This window comes from Corythoichthys intestinalis, chromosome 16, assembly GCF_030265065.1.
Source record: "Corythoichthys intestinalis isolate RoL2023-P3 chromosome 16, ASM3026506v1, whole genome shotgun sequence".
Lineage (NCBI taxonomy): Eukaryota > Metazoa > Chordata > Actinopteri > Syngnathiformes > Syngnathidae > Corythoichthys > Corythoichthys intestinalis.
The window spans coordinates 9,575,844-9,599,311 of NC_080410.1; the positions used below are offsets into that span (position 1 = coordinate 9,575,844).

The 23,468-nt window shown below is 40.1% G+C and overlaps 1 protein-coding gene across 3 annotated transcripts in view; it reads left to right on the forward strand.

Annotated features, from left to right (window-relative positions):
- Positions 1-300: 300 nt before the first annotated feature.
- The window catches only part of cacng3b (calcium channel, voltage-dependent, gamma subunit 3b), a 60,769-nt gene continuing 37,601 nt past the window's right edge, over positions 301-23,468 (forward strand). For 2 of the 3 annotated variants that reach the window (XR_009067297.1, XM_057860767.1), the window contains exon 1: positions 301-1,322. Coding sequence is in view for 2 of the 3 variants with exons in the window: in XM_057860767.1 (XP_057716750.1) it covers positions 1,106-1,322 (217 nt within the window). In the remaining variant the exon portion in view is untranslated. The remainder of the gene's footprint in view (positions 1,323-23,468) is intronic. The other variant, XM_057860768.1, reaches the window with a different exon arrangement.

Genomic DNA, 23,468 nt, shown 5'->3' on the forward strand with positions numbered 1-23,468 from the left:
TTTTTTAATTTTCAAATAGTCACAACATTTCAATGACCTTTTGTCTACAAACGTCATTCTATTTAGACCATCTTGAAACACACAGAGAGACATGCGTGTGGTGTGCCGTTTTCTGTCCAATTGTCTTGTCCTTCCGCTTGACACGAGTACCCTCCCTCGTCATTTTTATATTCTCGCACTGGTAGGCGGGCTGATGAGCATAGCTCGTAGTAATTGGCTACCAAAGGACACTTTCCCCCACTTGACCAATCAGGGCTGATTGGCGTGGCCCCAGGCGGACTTTGAGGAGACGCGCGGTTAGTTTTAGTTTGTTGGTTGGACCGAGGGGAGGAGGAGGAAGAAGAGGAGGAGGACGAGGACTAGGAGGAGGACGAGGGCTGTCAATGTAATCCCCCCCCTCCTCCATTTGTACCAACAGGCACGTTTCCTGTCAGTAGCGAGAATCGGTCCTCTGGTGGGAATTCTGCACCGGTGTGCCCACAGTGAAGAACGTCTCCATTTTGGTGCCTCTTTGATGAAAAACAGCCGCTGCGTGTCAAGATCAGTTGGACGAGCCTCTACTGTGGATTTCGAGGCAGAACATGTCAGTGTGTCAACAGCTGGAGAAAAAAGCACGACAAAACTCGTTCCAATAGCGCCGTGGCTGACGTGTAAAAGGCTTCGTTTATTGGAAACAAGGAGTACACCACCTCGTTATTTGGTGCTACATTTAAAGCGGCGAGTCCTCGTTTGGGGGGAAAAAGACTATTGTCATTGGCGAAGATGCTCACTGTACCGGCTGCTAGCTGATTTGCTAACTCCGGGTTTCACGGGGAATGAATGAGTGAAGAAGGCTGACAATGTGGCGTCTTTGGGGCTGAGTGAGGACAGGGTGTCGACAACAACCGGTGGGTGAACGACAACTAGTGTTGTTTGTGCTGTTTTGATGCGCCACCTTCTCGCCCTTTGCCACCAGCCTCACCTGACATAAATCCTCGTCGACATGTCATCCCGGGAGCCCGTCTGTTAGATTTACCCACTCGCCCAATCTCGCGTGGAATTCGAGGGGTAAAGCCATAAAAGAGGGGGTGAACGACGATTATAAACCCAAAGAGGAGCCGCCTATATGAAGATGCTGATGTGTGACCGCGGCGTCCAGATGCTCGTGACGACAGTGGGCGCGTTCGCCGCCTTCAGCCTCATGACCATCGCCGTGGGCACCGACTACTGGCTGTACTCGCGTGGGGTCTGCCGCGTGAAGAGCAGCGGAGACAACGACACTAGCCGCAAGAACGAAGAGGTGATGACGCACTCCGGCCTCTGGCGGACCTGCTGTCTGGAAGGTACGTGACCAGTCTGGATGACCTATGTGCGTGCGCGCGAGCTTGTCTTCATTTGTCTTCCAATCAGCAGTACCTTGACACGTTCCGTGACTAAACTCCGAACTCAGTTTAGACTTGCATCAAATAATTTTCCCCTTTAAAATGCTGTTACTGAATTTCAGAACTACATCTTTTTTCAAATGTTATAACCCTTTACAGAGCCACTATTAAGTCACTATTTTTGAAAAAAACAAAAACAAAGACCTGGCACATAGGTGGACTAGTGTTGCACGGATCTGTACGGATACGGCACTAAAATTTCATCAGTATTGGGGAGTACGAAGAAATAACGTCCTGATGCTCTGCAATACAGTGGTACCTCTACATACGAAGTTAATTCATTCTAGGACCTCGTTTGTAAGTCGGAATGGTCGTATATCGAGCAGGATTTTTCCATAAGAATACATTATAATTCCATTAATTCATTCCACAGCCCAAAACCTACACTGAATCCTTAATAAATACTGCTGGCACTATTGCAAATAGCAATTACACAGAACAAAACAAATAAATTATGAATAAAAATCGGAATGCTATTATAATAATAGTAATAATCATAACAATTCCTGTAATAAGGAATGCAGATTCTTGACTCTTGACACCTTGTCCAATGCAGATTCTTGACTATTGACAAGGTGATGATGCTGGAACTTTGGTTTGGTACTGATCCAGTGAGATTTACAAATATGACTGCCTGAAGAAAACATCAAAATTCCCTCAGTCCTTGATGATATGGGGCTGCATGTCAGGCAAAAGCACTGAGGTTAAATCTTAAATAAATGCACAAGTTTACATTGAGATTTTGGACAGCTTTCATATCCCCTCAATTGAAAATATGTTTGTCATTTTCCAAGATGACAATGCATCATGCCACAGAGCTAAAATGTTAAAGCATTCCTTAGAGAAAGACTCATCCAGTCAATGTCATGGCCTGCAAATAGCCCAGATCTCAACCCTTTTGAAAACCTGTGGTGGAAATTGATAAAAATAGTCCACAGCAAGGCTCCGATCTGCAAGGATGATCTGGCAACTGCAATCAGAGAGAGTTCAGAGTTGGCACCAAATTGATGAAGAATACTCATCAAGTCCATACCTCAGAGACTGCAACCTGTCATAAAAGCTAGATATGGTGCTACTAAATACTAGAGATGTATTTTGATTGTTATTTCTGTGTTTGCTTTCTCATGATTCCATATTTTTTCCTCAGAATAGATTGATTCCATAATTTTCCTGCACTTGCTTTATAAAAGTAACATTTACTGACCACCACAATGTTTTTATTCATTTCTTTTAGTGTTTCTGAATGCTAAAGAGTTGCACTTGTGAGTTTGATCTACATGATAAAATGTCTGAGTGAGTGCTCGTCCGAGACTGGTGATTCCATACTTTTTGCTAAGGGGTGTATACCGAATCGGGTTCTAATGTAGCGGATGTGTTTTGCATGGTGTACCTGAATGCACTGCATGGCTGACTTGACAGAGGGAGAGAGGATTTTTTACTTTCACTTTTCATGTTCTGTCGATGGCGTCAGCTGCGGCTGACAATAGGCATGTTGTGTTACAAAAGGTACGAAATAAATGATTAAAAATCTGTGGAAGCTGGCAATTTCTTTGACGGTGTTACAATAATAATAACTGTCACCTTACCTTAAAAAGACTGGCGAACGGAGTTTGGAGGAGGACCATTGAGATCGTAGACATTTTAGGGCCATATTGTTGAGCCAGTTCACGGACGCAGACACCACGCTTACATTTTTCTATCACATCCATCTTAATTTCAATGGTAAGCCTCACCTTTTTCCGTTTTTCAACACCTGCACTAACATTTTTGGAACCCATGTTGATTTCTCCCACAAGAAAATCCACCGTGCGTACGCTACCATAAATCGGCGAATTTCGTATGTCGTCGGATGTAGAAGCAAATGTTGAGTAACATTTTATGTCCGAGCTAGACACAATGATGTGAAAAGATGATGATGTCTAATTGTGCAGGGTCCAATCATCCCTCTGCTCTGAATTTCAGTAAGTTTATCACTAGAAGACGTCAAATCCATTTGAAGTGTGATGGCCTCCCACTTATAATGAATTGGACGTCGCAAAGGTAGCCACTAAGTTGAAAAATAAAAATGTTCTTCCTCTGGCCAAGATGCACCCTCCCACCAATTAGGTTATCACAAGTACCTGTAAATGTCCAATCCATTTGAAGTGGGATGTCTGTCGGTGAATGAATGAATGTCTAGCGCTGTCAAACGCAGCCAATGAGTTAAGCAGTGTCTGCTCAAGTCATGATAGCAATTGCATACAGTCAAGTGAATATTCAGTTAAATAGTATTAAAACAAAAACATTTATATATATATATATTTTTTAAAACGTGGTATCGGTGCATTATTGGCTTCGGCCGATACCACACAGCTGGGTGGCAAAATCTGTATCAGGAGCCCAAAAAATTGTATCAGTGCAACATTATTGTGGACATGTATATCATTATTGACTTTTCAAATAATATATTCCTGGTTTTATGGGGGGGAAATATATATATATTTTTTAAATTAAAATGGTAATAAATACAAAATTAATTAAAATGACTAAAAACATTACAGCCCCAAAACACTCCAAAGTATTTTTTTTTTAAAGGGGCCAATGAATTTGCCCCTCCCAGGCAAAATGGATTGTTCATCAAGAGCTGTCAATACCAGCCAGTGGATTAAAGGAGTGCTCTAAAAAGGGTTAATGGAGCGGAAAATCAGTGTTTTATAGAATACCGTGACCTACAGGTTTTTTTGAGATATGAGCCATTGCTGTGCCAAATACCTGCGCAGCCATCACAATTAACTTTTGCCACATAGTGAATAATTCTTCAAAAAGAGTCTTAAAACTGTTTCTAACTACACTCAGTTAAATTAACTGTCAAACTGAACATGAAACAGATATAATTAATTACTCATGTGTGATGTGCAGGGTTAAAAAAAAATACAACAAAAATCTCCTACCCAGTGTTGTTTTGTATGAAAGTGGGCCCCCGACGGCAGGATTTTTCGTCACGTTTCCATTTCTGAACGCTCTTCATTCTGTAAATACTGGCACACATCTGGGACAATGCTCTCATCATTTTGGGTGTGTTCATAATTTCAGTCCGAACTGCTGCATAGCGTGCTCAGTTTTCATTAGTTTTGACAGCTGAAGAGAACTTTTCATTCCACAAATAAATATGAACCGGAATCTGTCAAATTATTATGCCTATAAGACTACAATTTTGAGCACAGATACTGACATATCTAGGATGTATTTTAGACATGAGAGCAACATATAATCAGTTTTTGAAGAGTTATGTTAGTGTAGATCTTAGTGTACTTTACACAAGTGTGTACTATTTAGGGATGTCCCCGTGCTGATCATGTCATCAGAAATCGGGCGGGTTACATAATTTAGGATAGAGGATAGAAATTGGTTAAAAAAGATGGCATTTTTATAAATATACACAGTATATTGTTTCAATGTACTAACTCAGTAGCTGTCATTGCAATCAGTGCCAGCCCTTACATTCAAAATGGATTGGATGTCTATCATTGTCAATGGCCGTGAAACATGATCACTCACTCTTCCCAGTTAAAATGGGTTTGATGTCTATAATAGAGATGGACTGATACTGATTGATTGATAATTTTAAAAGGTCGATGCCGATACCAAGATTAAAAAAAAACTTTTAGCCATATGCCAATACCCAAAGCCGAATTTTTAGGCAGATATTTTAAACACACCAGAACGTCACAACGAAATGTAAATGAAGAAGATGCTCGCCATGCGAAGACTAATGCTAACGCGAATGCTACACTAACGCTACCAGTTAAATTTAGAGTGTAAGGATCACTCAGTCAACACCTTAAAAGGCTAAAGTTACATTGCACATTTTCTTATCCAAGATATAAAAAAAAAAAACAATTTTTGTCTATCCTTTTTTATTGCCTTTTTTTTTAAATTTAATTTTATTTTTTTTATGTTCATCAGCTGTTGGCCGATGTTGGGGAAAAAAGTCCATGTATCGTCCTCTATAGTCCATAACGGTCAATGACAGTGAATGAGTTAAGGGCTATAAGCAACAACATAATCCAGACATATAAGGATACTGCAACACAGTACATTTTATACTACAAATACTGTATATATTTCTATTTGCACTACTGAAGCAAACTTTGCAGAACAAAGAAAAAAATGCTACAGAAAAATACTCTAGAAAATCAAGACCAAAATAGCTTAATTTATCACACATTATGCATGACCAACAGTTTTTTTATGTAGGTTTATTTATTTAAAACAAAATATTTCAACATAATTTGTTGGCCAATTATGTGCTGCCCAAGGGATTTGTTTTTTGTTTTTCGCTTTATTGCAACCACTGCTGTACTAATAACCCCTCCGTATGGCTATAATGTGGGAATTTTTGTCCCAAATGGGATAAAACATTTGTATGAAAGATGAAACACCAACTCTAAATTCTAACAGTTCTTCCTTCCCTGCGCTTTCAATCCTCGGCAAATGGTGCTTCCCTTCTTCGTTTTGCTCTTCTTTTCTTACACCTTTCCACACTTCCTTTTCCTCATTCATCTACTGCAATCATTTAGACAAGCTGTCTCTGTCTTTACTCAGCCCACCTTCCTGCCTTCGCCATGAGTTAGGTTAGGTGATTATTTTTATCCCAAGACATGGACAGCCCCCTACATTTTGACGTATTGCTTATTTCTAATTCATTCGATTCTCTTTCTCCCTTCTTTTGTTGGTTCATTCTGCCACTTGGGTGATCGTTTTGTCCCTGTCTTTTTAGAAGGAGGAAAAAAAACACGCTTCCCTATACCCGGTGGTCTCAAGCAGGGTCAAACACTCTCTGGAGATTCATCTCAAACAGGGGCCGTTGCACTGCTCATCCATCACTTGGCACCTTCTACCCCCTCCCACCCCCCATGTGCTTCATTCATTCATGTCTGAGTCTCTGCTCATTCGTGTTCAGTCCTCTAACTCCTTCCATCCTTCTATGCTCATTTCAAGGATTTATGTGCTCATTTGTCACCTGTAGACCTGTAGAAATCAGACATCCAATACAAACTGTATATAAGAAAGAAACCACTTGCAAACATGGGGAACTTGCTTGATAACGGTCAGCTATTTTACATTAATTGGGGTTGATTACCAACTCTATTTAGGTTCATCATACAACTGTCTGTAGTTATGTGTTTGGGTAGACATATTTGTTAATGTCGTCAATCCACTTAATTCTGACGGTTTCAGACTTGACAAGGTAGGGCTGAGCCTATCTGGCTGCTTACAATGCAGTCAGATGTCCCATTATATTCTGTTGTTCAAATATTTTGAAGGCCTGATTTGGATTCAAGCATCCCCAGTTTGTTGTGTTGTTTTTAGCCAATACCATTTTTTGGCTCCTGATACCCATTTCGACACCTGGCTGGGTGGTATCGGCAAATGCTAATACCGTATTGATAGCAGAGTTTATGGGAAAAAATTAGTTTTTTATTTTTTATTTAAATACTCAATTACTGCATACTCACTTGACTGTGAAGTATTATATTTTCCGCACTTATAAGACGCATCAGAGTATAAGGCATACCTTCAATGAATGGGCTATTTTCAAACTGCTTTCATATACAGTGGTACCTCTACTTACGATTGTCTCTATATAAAGAATTTTATAGGTTAAGCGTAAGACACACCATAACTGGAAGATATTGCCTCTTGTTACAAAATAAATTTCAGGATACGAAAGGCAAAAATACAGTATGGCTAGTACTCGCAGCTCCCAGTTTCCTGAACGTAACATGGTAAATGGTGTTATACATGTATAGCGCCTTTCCACCTTTCAAGGCCCTTTACACTACATTGCCATCCACCTACTGGTGACGCAGCACCAGGAGCAACATGGGGTTCACTATCTTGCTCAAGGATACTTAGACAAGTTCATCAGGGTGGCGAATCGAACCCACAACCTCTGGGTTGGGGGGGACAACTACTCCACCACTGAGCCACACCACCCCAACATACTTATAGCTGCTCTTCCATTGGCTATTGCCTAGCATTCCTGTCATCCAATTGGCTAAGAGAGACCTCCACTAGGGATGGGAATCGAGAACCGGTTCTTAAAGAGAACCGGTTCCGAGTGTTCCGATTCCATGGAATTTTTGGGCAATTTATCTAATGATTCTCTTATCGGTTCCTACCAGCACGATTTACGTTTTTAAATTTACGCATGTTACACACTTTCGAATCAGCAAGCACGGCAACATACTGTAATTACCAATGGCGAGACTTCTCATTAAGTGTAACCTGGAGAGAATTGTTGCTGAGTGAATTTGCATTGACTTTTACAGGCCATTGCATTATTCATGAGACTACTTAAAGAAATGATCACCCCCCCCCCCAAAAAAAAAGTCTATTATTGGGTCTATTGTAATCCTCGTTGAATACGCTATAAGAAAAATATAACATATATGCATTTAAAATAATCCTAAACGTTTTTATTAGCTATTTTAATACTCCTGTCAGAAAGATTCCATGGGTATGTGTTCCTTCCCATAGCAACCAGTCAGTTAGTTCCTGTTATTGACCTATGTCATGCGCGCTGCGTATTCTGGGACAGAGAATACGTGTAAGGTGTGCATTTTGAGCAGAGGACGGCCACCTGTTAGAGGAAGTATTAATCTGTGTGTCCATGAACGAATGTAAGTATTTTCTCTTCATGCCATAACGTTCTTATGCTAAGTTAGAGCCGTTATCAGCGCGACCGTTTCATGTTTTTACTGTTACGTCGGCCAGTTGCTCCCGCTCATTCTCGCTGCGTTGAGGAGAGCGTTGTTTACATTACATTCGCGTTGCACATTTGTGTTTAGAGGGAATGTGTTAGTTTAGCATCTTAAAATGATGTTGTGATATGACTGTAAAGTGCTTAGTTTTCGTCACTTTTATTACTAAGATGACCGCACGTGCACGCAGCGTGCTTTCTAGTTGTGCGCGTGCTCGCGCCCCCCCCAACTTTGCGTCATTATAATATTACGAGTCATGTATGTGTGTTATTGACTGCTTTACAGTCAATTTGCATTGTTTTTTGCATCAGCACTAATATGATGTAATTTTCTTTCCTTTCAGAACCACACATATACCCACACATTCCGGTCTTCTTCCACACACATACAAATCTCTCATCTGTTCACTGAGTGATTGTCATATCAAGTGCCATTGCCTGTACATAGTTGTGCCCGTTGCCAAGTTGGATTAAAAGTGCCAAAGACCAACTCCACTCTCCGCTCCTTGTGTTCTAACCGACACTCCGAGGCGATTTAACCATAAAACATATTGAACCCAGAACCTCATACAGTCCATTAGTCCAAATTAGAATCGATAAGGGAATCGATAAAGAATCGAATCGTTGAGTAATATCGATAATGAAATCGGAATTGTAAAAATTTTATCAATTCCCATCCCTAACCTCTACTGTATGTGTGTATCCCAGCGTCCTCTTCATTCGCCCCTCGTTTCAGACATGCCTCACCATGACGAACAACAGAATGAATTCCGGTCCTCTTTTTGTACTTGTTGAACCATCCACACGATGCCATAAAATCCCGGTGTTGTTCTTGCGCCGACGCTTTAATAACGTACCGATTGTTGATGTATTACAGCCATATACTTTGGCGAGATCAAGCAAACGCACCCCTTTTTCATACTTTTCTATTTTCTCATGCTTTGTTTGAATCGACAAAATAACTTTTCTATTCCTCTTTTCACCATCTCTTTCATAGGGGCCATAGTGAATATAGCCAATGGCAGAGCAGCTATTAATGTGTTACTTTCAGTATGTGTGCTGTATTTTTGCCTTTCGTAACCTGGAATTTCACTCGTTACAAGTGGCACCTGGTTTCCGATCATTTGATCGGATCAAGGACATCCCCGATATACTATTTCAATATTCTTATATCTCCTATATGACAGTGGGAGCAACCACAGGTATTACATGGTAAAATGTGGTGCTGTTGTTATGCATGGCTGCTCTATAATGAAGAGTGCACACACGCTATTATACAGTACATTTCCTCTTTCACCCACTCAGTCCGCCTTGAAAGCCACATGGACAGAACACTGGTCAAAGATGTCAATTTCCTAACAATTTATGAGGCTTTTGCGAATGATAAACCAGACAGCCAGAGACTAAAAACATTGATAGTTTCATTCACGACTGTGGTGTTAATGCACATGACTGAGCGCCAATTCTCCCCTTCATGCCATTTTGCGTAAGAGCCAGAGTGTTTCTGTGTGCGTGCGCTGACATTGTGCTGACATTGTGTTAACTTGCTGTATTGGCCCCACTGCTCTGTTTATGTGGTAGTTGGGGAATATCCTTGAATTTGACTATTTACTCATCCAATTACAAGAGTCAGAGTGTGTGTCTGTGCATCAGTGGATCCTCTGACCTGCACCATCTGGCCTTCTAATAGCCTCCTATGCCCCCCAGAATGAGATGGTTGTTTGGCTGCACACAAAACACATATTTTATCTAGAGGCAATACAATGCTGCTTTACGCCAATGCAGAAAACGATCAGAAGACAGCTCAAAGTCAAGTATTTAGGAATTTTTTTAAAATTGCAACCCTAAAGACATTGTAAAGTACATCTCGTATGTCTGTATGAGTATCTGTGCTATGATGAAGGAAATAAGTACAGTGCCTTGCAAAAGTATTCGGCCCCCTTGAACCTTGCAACCTTTCGCCACATTTCAGGCTTCAAACATAAAGATATAAATTTTAATTTTTTGTCAAGAATCAACAACAAGTGGGACACAATCGTGAAGTGGAACAAAATTTATTGGATAATTTAAACTTTTTTAACAAATAAAAAACTGAAAAGTGGGGCGTGCAATATTATTCGGCCCCCTTGCGTTAATACTTTGTAGCGCCACCTTTTGCTCCAATTACAGCTGCAAGTCGCTTGGGGTATGTTTCAATCAGTTTTGCACATCGAGAGACTGACATTCTTGCCCATTCTTCCTTGCAAAACAGCTCGAGCTCAGTGAGGTTGGATGGAGAGTGTTTGTGAACAGCAGTCTTCAGCTCTTTCCACAGATTCTCGATTTGATTCAGGTCTGGACTTTGACTTGGCCATTCTAACACCTGGATACGTTTATTTTTGAACCATTCCATTGTAGATTTGGCTTTATGTTTTGGATCATTGTCCTGTTGGAAGATAAATCTCCGTCCCAGTCTCAGGTCTTGTGCAGATACCAACAGGTTTTCTTCCAGAATGTTCCTGTATTTGGCTGCATCCATCTTCCAGTCAATTTTAACCATCTTCCCTGTCCCTGCTGAAGAAAAGCAGGCCCAAACCATGATGCTGCCACCACCATGTTTGACAGTGGGGATGGTGTGTTCAGGGTGATGAGCTGTGTTGCTTTTACGCCAAACATATCGTTTTGCATTGTGGCCAAAAAGTTCAATTTTGGTTTCATCTGACCAGAGCACCTTCTTCCACATGTTTGGTGTGTCTCCCAGGTGGCTTGTGGCAAACTTTAAACGAGACTTTTTACGGATATCTTTGAGAAATGGCTTCCTTCTTGCCACTCTTCCATAAAGGCCAGATTTGTGCAGTGTACGACTAATTGTTGTCCTATGGACAGACTCTCCCACCTCAGCTGTAGATCTCTGCAGTTCATCCAGAGTGATCATTGGCCTCTTGGCTGCATCTCTGATCAGTTTTCTCCTTGTTTGAGAAGAAAGTTTGGAAGGACGGCCGGTTGTTGGTAGATTTGCAGTGGTCTGATGCTCCTTCCATTTCAATATGATGGCTTGCACAGTGCGCCTTGAGATGTTTAAAGCTTGGGAAATCTTTTTGTATCCAAATCCAGCTTTAAACTTCTCCACAACAGTATCTCGGACCTGCCTGGTGTGTTCCTTGGTTTTCATAATGCTCTCTGCACTTTAAACAGAACCCTGAGACTATCACAGAGCAGGTGCATTTATACGGAGACTTGATTACACACAGGTGGATTCTATTTATCATCATCGGTCATTTAGGACAACATTGGATCATTCAGAGATCCTCACTGAACTTCTGGAGTGAGTTTGCTGCACTGAAAGTAAAGGGGCCGAAATATATTGCAGGCCCCACTTTTCAGTTTTTTATTTGTTAAAAAAAGTTTAAATTATCCAATAAATGTTGTTCCACTTCACGATTGTGTCCCACTTGTTGTTGATTCTTGACAAAAAAAATTAAATTTCATATCTTTATGTTTGAAGCCTGAAATGTGGCGAAAGGTTGCAAGATTCAAGGGGGCCGAATACTTTTGCAAGGCACTGTATATAAAAATATGCAATCAGGACATCCCTATTACTAAGATTTTCTACGGATACTCAAAAAAAATACTCAATGCCATTTTTAATACTGCATAAATTATATATTTTTTCTTTCTTTTTTTTTTTTTTCTTTTTCTTTTTATGAATTCTTTCAGTGCTGTTGACGATGACAGACAATCATGTGGCTCTTAAAAGCTAAAGTGAAGCGCTTTAAATTAATGTACTACTATGACATCACTATGATATTATGACATCTAGTACCGTCAATGGTCGTCAATGAGTGAACAAGGACAGAATATCAAAAATATGCTCCATTACTATCAAGAGTAGAGTAAAATCCAATTTACCCCATGACAACAAATTTCTGGTGCCTGTGATCATGCAAAAAAAAAAAAACTGAGCATCGAGACTTTCGCAATCAAATATCGTATTTAGATACAACGTTTCAGTTTTTATACTTTTGACATACTTTGAATCCAGATTTAATGGATGTAGTAACAACACATTGTAGGACAGGAAATGCTTCTGAAATGCTTCTGTTTAGATCATATGAACCACTGTAACCCCTTTTACAATAACACTTATAAGTGTTTTTAATCAAATGAGTTTCCATGAGCATTTATTTGAAAATAAGTAAAAGCATTTTAAAAACCCCATCTTTTTCAGCTGATTCCGATCTTCTGAAAATGATTAGATCTCATCGATTTCCGATCACGAGATCGGATCGGGGACATCCTTTGCCCTACTATTTTGCCCTACTATTTTTCCATTTCCTTGGTAACAAACTGCTTCTCAGGTGAGACTGAGGTGAGTTGATGTATGTAGCCAGTCTTCTAAAAGATTGCTTGTAAAAGCCATATTAAATAGAGATATCACTGCACTGAAACACAGGACTTAATACAGAGTTTGACATGCTGTACATAACACAAGGTCATTCATTTTCCATTGCTCTTGTCCTGTTCAGGGACACAGGGATGCTGGAGCCCATCACAGCTGATTTAGGAGGCTCAGTACACACAGGGTAGTAGATAACTCACACTTTTCCTGCTTTATTGGGAGGAAAGCGATTGTAAAACGGGAACTAGAAGGAACAAATATTTTAACCTACCATCATCTGTTAATAACTTCTCACATCGACCATGTGACCCTTGTACGAGAGTCTTCAATGAACCTAACATGCATGACGCAGTAAAACCCAGGGACAACCTACACAAAAAGAAGTAAAACATGCAAAGCACTCGCATGACAGAAAAAAGTTAGACATGGTTAGTTGTAATTTTATCAAAAGAGAGAGTAAAGAAGCCTATAAAACTATATGAAATAAATTGGGTCTCTCCAAAGCTTTAGAGAGAACCTTAGCCAAGGGAGTCTTGAGAGGGACATATCACGGATGAGAAAGGAGAATGGAGAAAATCAAAGCAGAGGAGTGGAAAATAAATCTCCTTTAGGTTGATCCTTGGGAGTCAAATGTAGTGAAAAATGGCAGGACAAGCTGGAAGGCATAGCTGTTCAAAAAGAGGAAACCCAGGACTGAAATGGATGACCACAAATGTTGGAGAAGGTGTGTCTGCCTGTTGAGGCAAGTAAGTGTTTGGGTGATGTTTTTAGCAGCAATACATGTGGTTTGAAGAACCCACCCAAATTTTTAAAGAGGTAGAAGAAGCGAGAAAAGTTTGAGCACTGAATGTATCATGGCAAGACTGTTTTAGTTTCAGTGAGAGAAACGATTTGAAATTCTAACTGTTTTCACGCACTGGCAATGTGTTGTCCAATAGGTCAGTTCTTAGGTAAATTGTGCTAAGACCACCTGGAAGAGGTAGTGGGGTTCTAAAGAAACTATCTGGTTTGTTTGAAGTGAGAACACGATTAGTAGTGGCAAATGAAGGAATTTGGTTTGGCTAGTAATAGTGCTGTACGATACGATGATGTGCTGTATATCAGAAGTGGTTAGTAACGCGTTACATTTACTCTGTTACATTTGCTTGAGTAACCTTTTCAGAAAAATGTACTTCTTAGCGTAGTTTTATTACATAATACTTTCTGAGTAGATTTGTGAAGAAAGGCTACTCTTACTCCACCACTTTGGGCTACACTAGAGATATTACATTTTTCTCTTTATTCTACATTTTGACTTGACTGTTTTTGCCAGAGATGCCGACAGTAGCGCTACCTGTTTCACCAATGAGAAATCGCAACAATAAACACTACTCCATTATACCTTTCAGAGGTAACAAGGTTTTTTTCTCCACTAGGCGGCACTCATGCTCTTTGGACGGGTAATGTGTCGTAGTGGTCTTGTCTAAATTTAATGATTTTTGTGTCATCCTTTTGGCATAATACGGTCATATAATAGGCTCAGCAACTCAGCAGGGATCCCCAACTATCGAGCAGGGGACTAGTACCAGTCATTGCCGCATTTGCTTCTGGGCAAAAAAACAGAGACAAAGAAATAATGAATAATTTGTTCACGACCGCTATCTGGCGTACGTCGCAGTCTAGTGGTTGGCCGCCATTACTGAGGTGTTTGCACACCCACAGTATAGCAGCCCAGCGTCAGTCAATGTAAACAGTAACGTTAGCTGCTGTTGCCTGTGTGCAGCGGGTGGCGACGTCTCTGGACCGCTTTTTTACATTGAAAAGGACCACCTATTGAGCCAGAAGAGGAGCTCACAACCAAGTCCATTCGGCATAATATGTGGCTAAAAGCAAGCAAACGAGGCAACAAATCGAATGCACTGAGAGCATCATACCTTGTGGCAAACTGTGTTACTAAAGCCAAGAAACCTTTCACGATTGGACAAGAACTCATTAGGCCTGCGACCAAGGATATTTGCCATTAAGTTTTAGGGGAGGCCACTGTTAAAAAAGGTTGATTCAGCGTACGGTGAGTCATATTATCCCTGCACTTAATTAATGTTCGTTTTTAGCCTGGCCGTGTTATTTTATATTCACAGTCATTTTCTGGCACACATTGCTAGTTTGTGAAAAAAAGGCACAAAGCACACCGGTCCGTGGTGCAAGAAAGGCTGGGGACCACTGGACTATAGTACAGTATAGCAAATAATAACAGTTTATATAGATGAAGTTGTACTGAGAAAAAAATATACCATTATTTTTTTTTTAATCAGAAAGCAGTTAGCACTTACAATGTTACTCATTATTGAGTATTCTTTTCAACGAGGCCTTTTTATTTGTACTTGACTAAATTTTTGGATGACTACTTTTACTTGAATATTATTTAGAAGTAACGTTACTCTTACTTGAGTAAAATTTCTGGCTACTCTACTCACCTCTGCTGTATATCACCAAAATTACATAAAATGATATACAGTGCTGCTCGAAAGTTTGTGAACCCCACAGCGATGGTCAGAGTTTTTGTAAAAAAAACTAAAATAACCTTATTAAATGTTAAGTTATACCCAAATCCACAATACTGACATTCCAAATAATGGACTGAAACAAAAGAAATAGTTATATTGTCATTCTTTATTTAACAAAAGTGGTTGATTTAAGAAAAACTCAGATATCATGTGTGCAAAAGTATGTGAACCCCTTCAGTTAATAGGATATTGCGCCTCCTTTTGCAGAGATTACCTCAACCAAACGGTTTCTGTAGTGACTAATCAGCCTCTCACATCTACTTTGGGGGATTTTTGCCCATTCTTCCTTGCAGAACGCAGTCAGTTGAGAGAGGTTTGATGGGCGTCTGGCATGAACTGCTCGCTTCAGGTCCCGCCACAGCATTTCAATGGGATTTAGGTCAGGACTTTGACTGGGCCAGTCCAGAACACGAATCTTCTTCTTTTTCAGCCATTCCTTGGTTGTATTGCTGGAATGCTTTGGATCATTATCATGTTGCATGATCCACCTTCTGCCAAGCTTTAACTTCAAAACAGATGGCGTCAGGTTATGTTCTAGGATTTGACAATATTCCTCAGAATTCATGATTCCCTGGACTATGTGGAGTTGTCCAGGTCCTGAGGATGAAAAGCAAGCCCAGATCTTGACATTCCCACCTCCATGCTTCACTGTTGGGAGAAGGTTCTTTTGGTGGTATGCAGTGTTGACTTTTCGCCAGACATGGCGGTTTTGGTTGTGACCAAACAGTTCAATTTTGCACCTACATCAGCTGATGAAAACTCTTTTTAATTTAGTCTCGACAACACAACTGTTAAAAAAACAAAAAAAAACTACTGAATTGATTGATTAGGAAATCAGGTTGAAATAATAGAAAATTCCAAAATGTTGAGGGGGTTCACAAATTTTTGAGCAGCACTGTATATATATATATATTTTGCAATATCCTTACACCCTCAGAATTATTTTGTTGCTTTTAGCTCTTACCTGATTCACTGCCATTAACAGTTGTAGAAATCAAATCTAGTCAATTTGGAAGGTTGGCATTGAGTCATCATGTTTTACTGCCATTGACGGCGCTAGACGTCCAATCCAATGTGACTGGGGGCACTCACAGTCAAAATGGATTGGACATTTATCACTGTCATTGGCCGCCATTGAGTTAATACTTGAACATAAATATGTTTTAAAAACCCGTTTTTTTTTTTTTTTACCCAATTCCGATCCTTTGAGAATGACGTGATTTCGGATCATGTAATCGAATCAAGGGACATCCCTAGTCTCTTATTTGTTTGCTTGCTTGTATAAGTGAAAACAAAACAATAGATGCTTTGGGAAGGTTTACACCTTTGTTCAAGTACTTTTAACCTGTTGACTTGTATTCCTCAAAGCAGTAGAGCGTAACCACAGATTCTGCCTTTAAATGGCGAAAACCAACCTAAGAGGATGTGACGAGAACTTTTGGAACAGAAAAGCGTTTTGGCCAGAGAGGGGGTGAGTATGTGTGCCTGAGGATGAACAACCTGAAAAAATGCGGAGATGTGCATCCAAGCACAACGTACCTCGTTCTCTTTCATCAGCCATCACCGTGGAAACTAGCTTCTTCCTGCCTCTCCCTCTTTTTCTCTCCTGGCCCCTCTCTCCTCCTGAAAGAAGTAATCAAGAGCAAGAGAGAGCGCGCGAGGTAGACGCGCATTAGTGAGAAAGAGAGGTAGTGGTTCCGTCACCCACGCCGGGCTGTCAGAGGCGCTCGGAAGTAACAAGCGCCCCAATTTGCTATGCTTTTAACTTCCTTTCCCTCACCCTTGCTCACTCCATCCTCACCGTCGTCTTCTTGGTCATGCCTGTGCGTGCATGCATCTGGCTGGTGTGGGTCATGGGCAGCTTTTGGAACACACACCATCTGATTAGGAACAGCTTTGAGGCATGTTACGCCTTCATTAGTGAGCGTTATCAGTGGAGGGGAAGAGATGCGACAAGAAAAGGTCCCTTGCTGGATTTTGAGCAGATGTTGTTTGCCATCTTGACTCCCAAAGCTCCCAGGTTGGGGTGAATGTAATTATTTTATCACAGTGTTTCTATAAGGTTCAACAACTTTGATATCAGTGGTGTCATATTATCAGAAATCAATTATATTACCATTTAGTTTAGGGTTGTGACGATATATGGATATAGTGATATATCACGATACGTTGTTTCCCAATAGGTAATCGATATGCTTACGCCAAGAATTGATATATTGTTTTAAAAAAGATGATGCTGTTTAATAAAGTAAAACTTACACTAGCCATAAGCCATTTACTGGTTTCAAGATTTATCGTGGTATGTAGGGATGGGAATCGAAATCCGATTCCAATTCGGAACCGGTTCCGAGTGTTTCGAGGCCTCGACATCACAATGAAAAAGCCTTAACGATCCCTTTAACGGTTCCTAAAGACGCGTATTGCGTCGTGACGTGTAAGTTGTTGTCCAGACGCATCAAACTAGCATGGCGCCAAGAACCACTCGCTCCAAAGTTTGACTACACTTTACCAGGAAAGAGTGTGAAAATGAAAGGTTACCACGGGTAAGCACGAGCATTGCAACCATAAACATAACAATGACAGCACGTAAATTCAAACGCTCGAAAGTGTGTCTTCACTTCACGAGGAAAAATTACAACAAAGCGACTTGCAGTCATTGCAAGGTGGAGATAACTGCATCGGGAGGGAATACGATTGCGCTGTCCTCACAGAGAGGATAAGGCTCAGTCCTGGCTATAAAAAAGAAAAAAAAGAGTCCCGGCTATACAGCTAGCTAAACTCCCAAATGACGATGCAGAAGACGTTGGTATAATTTGCTGACTTTATTCAACCATCACTTGAAGAGTGAAACTAAGAATAGAAATGAAACAAATCAATTTCGTCCCCAATAACAAACAGGTTTGCATCAACGTAAATCGACGATGATTAGCTGCTAATAACAGTATGGTTAGCATTCGTTCGCTAGCATTAGCACATCGTTCAAACCACTACACAACTGGATTTAAGTGTCCGATCGCGAGTGGAAACACAACAACAACAACAACACAAAAGATGATACATACAGGCGTTGCCTCTGTAGATATTAACATTAACAAAGAACGTAGGCTCGTAGAAGTGTTTCCCTCTCTCACTCACTTGGATGCGGCATTTCTTCTTTGGGTGTATGCGCGCTCCAGTAGTCCTCAAACTGCGGCCCGCGGCCCAAATACGGCCCGCCTCCACATTTGGTCCGGCCATTTTGAATTTTTTTTTTTTTTTCTCAATCGTGTTATTTATTTTCTGGCCTTTTCCTTGAAGAATTCAGAGAGGGTTATTTGGTTATTATCTATTTAATTAATAGTGTTTTTATTATTTATTATTATTATTATTATAAAGAATCCAGAAAGGGTTATTTGATTGTGGCTTTCTGAAAAACAATATTTTTTTACATTTATGCACTTCTGCAATCGTCACACTTTTTCTGTAACAAACTGACCCCGGCCCCTCATCAGAGAAGGGAAAAGTTATGTGGCCCTCACAGGAAAAAGTTTGGGGACCCCTGCTTTAACACATATTGCCAAAGGCAGAACAAAAACCTATCTGCCAATATATACCAATATTTTTTATTTCTATTAGATAAATGTTTCAGTAAAATGTTACACATTCTTGTGTATTTGCCACTTATTGCCACAGTTAACATTGAGGCTTTGGGCCTGTTCTGATCTCGTTGTGAGTTTGTAAGGTTGTGACTTCTGAATAAACAAACTCGAGGCCAATCAAAACGTTTGTTCTTTTCTCCCAAATTAGAATCGATAAGAGAATCGATAAAGAATCGAATCGTTAAGCAATATCGATAATGGAATTGGAATCGTAAAAATCCTATCAATTCCCATGCCTAGTGGTATGAAAATGTCACGGTTTCAAAACCACTAAAATTTGTCATCATACCGTGGTACGGTATTAGCTATTTTTGATGTGCCAAAAAGGTAATCCATGGCTTGGAGCGGCAGTGTTCACTCCTTACCTTCCAGTTGTTGCTCTGTCCTGTGTCTATCAGTGACATTACACCTGAGCTTTTCCCCCCACAAAAATAGACAAAAGTTGCTAGCATTGGAGTACTTCGAAAAAAAACGACTGAAGAAAAAACAGACAGCCGTGGCTTAGAGGAGAAAAGACGGCAGACGTGCAGGCAACACCTCCAACGTGATTTCACATATAGGTGACCATCATCCGTCACTTTACACAAAATGTAAGTTAAGTAAACGCTGTCATGAACGTTCCCCACCAGCTGCGAGAGTTCACTCAAGCTGGTTTAGTGTGTCTAGGGATGGTAAAACAAATACTATAACGTAAGCTTGTTAGCGAGGCAGATAACATCGCCAGTTACCATGCCAAGATGGCTAACTAGTTTCCTTTCTACCAATTAGCCTACCTTTTTACTGCCATTGTAAACATCTGCCAATTTGCAAATATGTTATGACAAATTAAAAAATCCTGTTCAATGGAAAACTATTTCTTTTTAACCCATACATCTCAAAATAACACATTTTTGAGCTATAAGTGCATACTGTGATATCGTGAAACTGCGGTGTTTTTGTTTACCATACCCTCAAAATCTCATATCGGCACGTGCCTACATATTACTACCAAAATTTTCCAATAGATTTTCCATTAGAATACTGTTGAACATTGGTATTCAAAGTCAGTCCTCACAGTTTAAATGTATTGTCTATGATTGTCAATGGCAATGAGTTTAAAATGCACACTCATTTTTTGCAATAATATTTTGTCGCTGTATTTGTTTATAGAAATGTTGCACTGAAATACTCTCATAGTCTGTGAGGAAGACATTTTTTGACAGATTGTCTTATTTGTATTTCTCTTTAATAGTAGAATATCGTAGATTAATTTCCTGACCCATGGATCGATAATTACCGTATTGTATTGCCATAGTGTGAGATAATCATTATTGTTAATCTTGTACTGCAAATTGTATTGAGAGGTACCCAGAAGTTCCCACCCTTAATTTAGAGCACAGTCAAAATATCTGTTCACACAATTCATTCAAAGACCCGTTTCTTGCACCATAACGTTTGTGGGAATATACATGTTCATGTGTTGTATTTCAGCCAGGAGGACAAAATGTACCAATATGACACAGAAGACCCCCCCCCCACCCCCCCCCAAAAAAAAAAAAAAAATCAGTTGAAACACTCAAACAGAGGAACATTCTGAACTCTCAGACCATTGTTTGAATCCCATAATGCCATAGCTCTATCCTCGGGCCATGTTGACCTTTGGGAGGCTCATAAATCCAGATAGATGTCCACTGCATTTATGTACTCTATGTGAAATGCATAGATGGCATGCATTTTCCTTTTATATTCTTCATTGTCCCTGTGTGTTCCTTAGTCTGCACTGTACTGCACTGTAATATCAACAGAATATAACGATCAAGAATTTGCAATGTGTCAGTGTGTGCATGCGTTACTGTCAGCAGGATTCAATACCAATCCGTCCACTTACAATTCAGGAATTGATGAATTAATTTCCAGACCGTCAAAGCTGTGATTGATGATTCCTAATACCTTGATGCAACCAACAGGAACAGCTAAGACCTCACTTGCCTTCTGTGACGCTACGGCAACTTTATCATCCAATCAAATGAGGCCTTCGAGTAGGCTTTCAAAATGTATACCAGTTGCCAAAATATAGTTCAAATTAAGGTCAGCAAATATTTGTATTTTATATTTCATTAATTTGGAAATATGAATGATGAACTGAAACTCATTATCAAAGAGACGTGGAGATAAGAAATACATTATCTTGATAAGAGATGTACTTTGTATCTACCCGTAAAATGTTCATCTTGGCATTCGCTTTGCTTTTAATTTCGTCATCACTTGCCAACAGGGAAAACCCAATGTAGGATTTACACATATTAGTGAACATCATGTTTAAAGTGATCTCCCATCACTCGGCAAAGAGTAACACACAATAATCATATTTAATAATAATACAAGACTAGGCCTGCAAGCAGGACTGAACGGGCCCTCGCACTTTGGCGCAACTCGGACGTCACGCAGGTCGGGGTGGTGGCTGACAGCCCCCCTGTAATCATCTAGGGAGAACCTAACATGCTTTAAACTCGCTTCTTTCTTTGGAATGAGAAATTGTTTTGAGTTTTCGAGCATGCAATGGCCACAAATTCTGCTACCACTAGTTGGCGCTACAGAGTCGATGCAAATGACCACTACTGGACTCTTCAGGGCAAGACTCTCACCAAGCATGGGAAGGTTGGAGCAGATATCATATATATCTGCCAAGTTATGACTGTTCAAAATGTGTGGAGAGACAGAAGGGTGACAGTCATTATCACTTTCCTGTTGGACCCTTTTGCTTCAACCAAACCTCAATCATTTTCATCAGGCATCTGAACACATGTCCTAAGGCTCCCCTTATGCAGGTTTGAGGTAGATTGATTTTTTCCCTTTAGAGGGGGAGTGTGTCCCGTAAAAAAGGGCATTTCCTGTTCCCACTAGGAGGCGCCAGGCACAAATGGTAAATTTTCAATCCAGTCCTGCTCAGGCTGGTATACCTCACACACATGCCATATTTAAAATAGATTGAACGTTGTATGAGGGAGTTATCAGTAATTTTCCAAATTCGGTGTTTTGGCGAAAAAATGGCCGACTTTGGCACCCCGCCCAGGTCAGGCCCGTGAATGAAAACACACCATTTTGATAACTTAAGATTTCATATGTCTCATGAACAGTCTCGCCAATTTTGAGAATGATCAAACTAAACTAATTCCCTAGGTGCCAAGGTGTAAAATGTGCACACTGTAAATCGATAAAAAATTCACATTCAATCCAAAGTACCCGATTTCCTGTTGGGTTTGGAATACGCATGCAGAGACTTTTTGGAGCAGTTTTGTACAAGGTATCGACTCTCCGGATTTCATCCCTCTACGTTGAAAAAACCTAAATGGAGAGGCCTTTTTGAAAATTTCAAGCGGGCGCCACTGAGCCATTTTGTTACATGTTTTCATAACGTTGCAAGATTATTGAACGTTACGCAAAGCTGCATGAATGTCCAAATTTTTGTGAGTTTTCGTGCATGTTCAAGCCTCCAAATGTAAACTCCTACTGTGAACCGATAAAAATTTCACATTCGATCCAAAATACCCGATTTCCTGTTGGATTTGGAATACGGGTGGAAGAGACTTTTTGGAGCAGTTTTGCATAAGATATCTACTCCCCAAATTTCCTCGCTCTATGTTGAAAAAACCCAATAGGAAAGGCCTTTTTTAAAACTTCTTTCTGTCGCCACTAGTTGGCACTGTAGAGTTGATGCAAATGACCCCTACAACAACCTTCAGGGTATGACTCTCAACAAACACGGGAAGTTTGGCGCAGATATGTTGTATATCTGCCGAGTTACGACTGTTCTAAGTTTTTGGCGAGACAAATTGTTGACTGTCATTTTCACTTCCAGTTTGGACCTCTCCGCTTCAACGAAACCAACGAAACGAAAGGTCTGAAATGTGCACCCTGTAAATCGATAAAAATTTCATATTCGATCCAAAATAACCGATTTCCTGTTGGGTTTGGAATATGGGTGTAAATGCTTTTTTGGAGCGGTTTTGGACAAGGTATAGACTCCCCAAATTTCATCACTCTACGCTGACAGACCCTAATGTTACAGGCCAATTTTAAAATTTCAAGGGGGCGCCACTGAGCCATTTTGTTAGATTTTTTTGCAACGTTGCAAAATATTCGAAATTTACAATTTTCCGCACGTATGTGCAAATTTTGGTGACTTTTCGTGCATGTTCAGGCCTCCAAATTGTCCGTTTTCATTTGCCCTGAAAAAATAAATAAATAAAAAATAAATAATAATAATAATCCTTTGCAAAACAATAGGGCCTTCGCACGCTTAGTGCTCGGGCCCTAAAAATAATAATAATACATTTTTCAGGGAATAAATGTAAATATTCTACAATGTATCTTTATTGTAATTTTAAAATAAATTGTGATAGAAGATTTTTACCACAACGCCGAGTACTTTCCAGAAGGAAAAAGCCCTACCAGTATCTGTGCCTGCATTCAACTCATAATTAAATACCGTTTTCATACTGCCTGGAGCAGGGGTGGGCAAACTATTCCACAAAGGGCCGCTGTCAAGAAGACATATTTTCACTAATCTGGTGTATTACAAGCAAGGGCGTTTGTATAGGGACGGTAGGGACATAACACTTGCAATTTTTCAGGATGCTCAAATTCTTATTTGCATTATATATTGAGTTCAGTTATCTATGTAATTTACATTTTCATACCATATTTTGTAAGGATAGCATTGACCCTACCATTGTTAAGTGAATTATTTTTTTTAATGTTCAG